Source organism: Buceros rhinoceros, unplaced genomic scaffold, assembly GCF_000710305.1.
Source record: "Buceros rhinoceros silvestris isolate BGI_N320 unplaced genomic scaffold, ASM71030v1 scaffold44188, whole genome shotgun sequence".
Classification (NCBI taxonomy): domain Eukaryota; kingdom Metazoa; phylum Chordata; class Aves; order Bucerotiformes; family Bucerotidae; genus Buceros; species Buceros rhinoceros.
The window spans coordinates 12,309-16,394 of NW_010428272.1; the positions used below are offsets into that span (position 1 = coordinate 12,309).

General features: G+C 41.6%; 1 protein-coding gene across 1 annotated transcript in view; it reads right to left on the bottom strand.

Moving 5' to 3' along the window:
- Positions 1-2,856: 2,856 nt before the first annotated feature.
- The window catches only part of LOC104498776 (uncharacterized protein C14orf80-like), a gene marked incomplete at both ends in the record, with an annotated part of 25,794 nt that continues 24,564 nt past the window's right edge, over positions 2,857-4,086 (bottom strand). The window contains one exon of the mRNA XM_010142195.1: positions 2,857-2,955. Within this exon, the coding sequence (XP_010140497.1) occupies positions 2,857-2,955 (99 nt within the window). The remainder of the gene's footprint in view (positions 2,956-4,086) is intronic.

Here is a 4,086-nt window from a genome sequence, read left to right on the forward strand (position 1 = left end):
TCTTCCTGTCAGACTATACATCTCTTCTTTAGTTACAGGTTAGAGCAACTTATCTCGAGGGATGTGTTTGATGAAAATGAAGTCAAGGCTTCAACAGAAACAGCCCAGTGTCCTTTCTGTGATATCTAATTTTTGACACTTCGATCCAGTTCGCATTTCCATCCTTTGAAGGGTGCCTAACAGGAGAAGGAATTCCCAACACCATCCACCAAGAGGGGTGCATTACAGTGAGCCATATTGACACGCTTGCTCTTTTTATCGATCCACACAGCAGGTTGTTATTTGAGGTAACATTAACAGAAATGTCACATTCCTTAAAGAGAAAAATTATTTCACAGTTTTTGGAAAAAACATTTGGCAGAGAGCTGCCATCTGCACCAATATTTGAAAACCGAGCTATTCAAATACGCATAATTTACTCTATCTTACCAAGAGATCTGAAAATTAGAAGCTTTTTATTATTTTCCAAATAAGCACCACTCTACATATCACGTATTATATCCATCTGGAAAACTGACACTCAAAACAGCCTTGCCTTTTCAAGTCCATACCACTTTGTTATATCGGGCTCCTCAGACATACTGAGCATAAGACTTTTGGAAGCTGCTTTTGGGAAATAAAGATCAGGGAAGTCAAAATACACAGATTGCACAAATGATGACAGTAAGAATTCTAAATATCTCAAAAATATGTATACTAAAGTGCTGTGATAATTTCCTGCAATTTTTCCTGTTCATCTTAGAATCAGGCACAAGAGATCACTTAGAGGAACTCCTCTTCCTGAATAGGTTTGAGAGATTGAGAATTTTACAGCTGATTATGCTGACAAACAATTCCAGTTTTGAACAAGTCAAAGAAGTAAGTGACATAAGAAAACAATTTCTAACACACATGCACCGAAGTCTCTTCAGGATTGCAGCTGATAGAGCCCAGAAACTGGAGATGGAATCTGTGGCTGCTCACAGTTACTTTGAAGAACACATCTTGTGCCACCCTGCCTCTGTCCCCCTCAGTGATCACCCTCGTTTTGAGGGGTGTCCCTTGTTTCACATATTTGCTATTTCAGCCTGGGAAAGGTGGAACGAAGACTCCACAGATTTTAACGAAGCAGCACAGCTGCCCACTAAACCTTCTTGACTATAATACTTTATCTAACCACAACGTTTAAAATACAAAAAGATTCTTTCCATGTGGTCCTGAGCCTCTGCAGAACAGCACACCTGAAGCAGACACCCAGGAAAGGGAGCGGCGCGCAAGGAAGAAAGATCCTGGGATGATTCATTAGCCGTGCAGTCAAAACCAAACAGGTTTTATTAGAGAATCGTTATGCTTTACTGTAACAGATCAGTGACATATGTCAGGGTAAGGCTTTGGAAAAAGTAGTTGCAAAGTCCTTCTGCACAGCCTGGAAGTTGCTATTGCCAGCTCACCAGACCTTTGTGGACATTTGCTAAACTCCAGCTAGACTACAAAGCACAGGCTTCAGAGGACTGTGCTGCTGAGTGTTCCAAGCTGCTGAGCAAACCGTAGGAGGGGGACTGTGAAGCAGAAATTAAAAAGAAATCTCAAGCTGACTTTGCTGTTTGCTTTAGGAAAACAAGGATTTTCCAGGAAAACATTCTAAACAGCTGAACCTTATCAAGAGGCGGGATGTAAACCATTCATCCAAGAAACTCTCAGTAACGAAAGACTAACATACGCTTTACTTCAGGGGGTTTGAACATGAGACTACCTCCCATCTTCGAATCTACTTTTCTGAATATCTTTGGGCACAGTATTTACAGTGCTTGCTGCTGTTCTTAAAGCAGCAGCAGAAACAGTATCTTCTTTGAGTAAACAGATTGGAAGAGACTGCAGAAATTCATCAAATATTGATTTTTAGGGCTGAGCTTAAAGTTTCAATCTCATTTCAGTTTCACACAGAATGAACTTTCACAAACTGATCTGTAAAACAAATGTGTTATATTGTATTAAAACAAGTGAATTGTACTATTTCAAATAATAACCTGAAACATCAGTGATAATTGAGTATTTGAGGGCAGCAGAAATATGTACTTAATATCTACTAAAGAAATATATATTTAAAATGGTGTTATCCTGGGAAGTTCTGTCTGAATACATGGGGAAACACTGTTTTACCATGAGCATGGCTGAATATGGAGCAGGTCACCCAGAGAAGCTGTGGATCCTCCTTCCTTGGAGAAATTTGAAAGCCATCTGGACACGGTCAAGGGCAGCCTGCTCTTGGTGACACCGTCTGAGCAGGGCGATTGGAGCAGATGACCTCCAGAGGTCCCTTCCAATCCCAACCATTCTGTGCTTCTAAAATATTTCTCAAAATACAGCTCCCTACTACCACCCAAAAAAAAAGAAAGGCAGTCAACCTGTATAATTTCTGGAACCAATGAATGCTAGCATCAGATCTGCTTTGGCTGTCCGGGAGAGAGAACTCCGCTCTCTCCGTGTTCTCACTGACAACCCGCTCAGGCAGACACCCTGCCTGGCTGGCCCAGATGTGGTTACTGACAGTACAGAACAGCAGTCAGCCAACCGATCTAGAACGTTTCGTTCTACAAGCCTTTTCTTCAGCAGCACTTTCTGCCAGGTCTATCCCCACTCCCTGTCTACCAGTTTTCACAAAACTTAGCCTAACATCTTTGTGCCTGTGTTCCAGCAAACTGTAAGAAACTGCTCGGTGAATACAAGTTACAGGTGAGGAAACTAACAATTCAATATAAGCGCCCTTATTTCTGTTGGAAACCAAGTTAAAAATATGTTACAAGGAGCGCAGTCTTCAGCTGAACAGTGTTTGTGTGAAGCACACTAAGCATCCAGGAATTACAGGAGGAGCTTTACCTGCTTGTAGTTCTCCGGTTGTCTAACGAGGTCTGTTTCCGTGACAGAGAAATGTCCAAGGCTCTGGTCCATATGGGCACCACTAGTGAATAGATGGATCTGGAATAGATTAATTTGAAAGACGTGTCAGTACAAGGGTTAGATCATTAAAACATCATTAGCTACCCACCAACGGCTGCACGGATCGGTGATGTGAAGCAGTGGTTACAAGCCCATTCCCACTGGAGAAGTACCAATGTAACTACTACCACCGATACAACGGACCTTTTTAAGACAGCCTGCAGGAAATGATGCTCATGCACCCCAACCATCTCACAAAACAGTCCATCTGGAATTGTTACCAGAACCACATGGAATTGCTACTGCTGCTGCCACAGCAAACCTGAAAGAATTCTCTTTTCGCCCTGTCTTAAAGTCTTTTTCCTTACACTACACACGCTCTTGTGCACAGGGTGAAAGGAAAAACCATTTACGTAAATAACAGAAGTCTTAACAGAGGCAAAGGATACTTTCAGAATAATATTTTTATTTCTTACTTTAAACTTCTTACTTTTATTTCTTACATTTAAAATATGCTTCCTAGTTACAGGAATTGTCTCTTTTGCTGCTCTATATTGTTGACTTTTGCTTAGCGGGACCTTGACCCAGCTGTGCTGGTGATGGCATCAGCAATTACTTGACGAAGAAGCTTCCCAAGCTAGTCAAGGGCACAATAAAATGCAATTCCTCCTATTCCAAGCTGATCTCTTTGTTACTGTGATAACTGCAGCTGCTATACAAGATAGCAGTGCGCATTTGTCAGACAATCACTCATATTTCATTAATATTTCTGCCAGAAGATACAGAATGTTTTCTGCTTTTCTTCCTTTATTTTAATATGAACTTTACCATACACTTGGGTATTGACAACTATTTTAAAGTTGACAGGCACTGGGTAATTATCAACCCTTCCCTGAAACTTCAGAATATTTTAGCGTTCCTTTCCCAAAACTCACTTCTGGTGACAACCATCTGCCACATGGGCAGAGCTGCGCAAGTTTAAAAATAAAAGAGCACCTCCCCACACAATGTTCTTCCCTTCTACGTGCCACTCCTCTCCCTGCTGCATTCTTGTGTAACTCTGGCTGCCAAACGATTGGGCCTCCAGCACCAGGAATGAATTTCAGCCCCTCTTCAAAAGTATGTTGCAGCATCATCGCTGACCAAAGCCCAAAACAAACACTTTAAAGC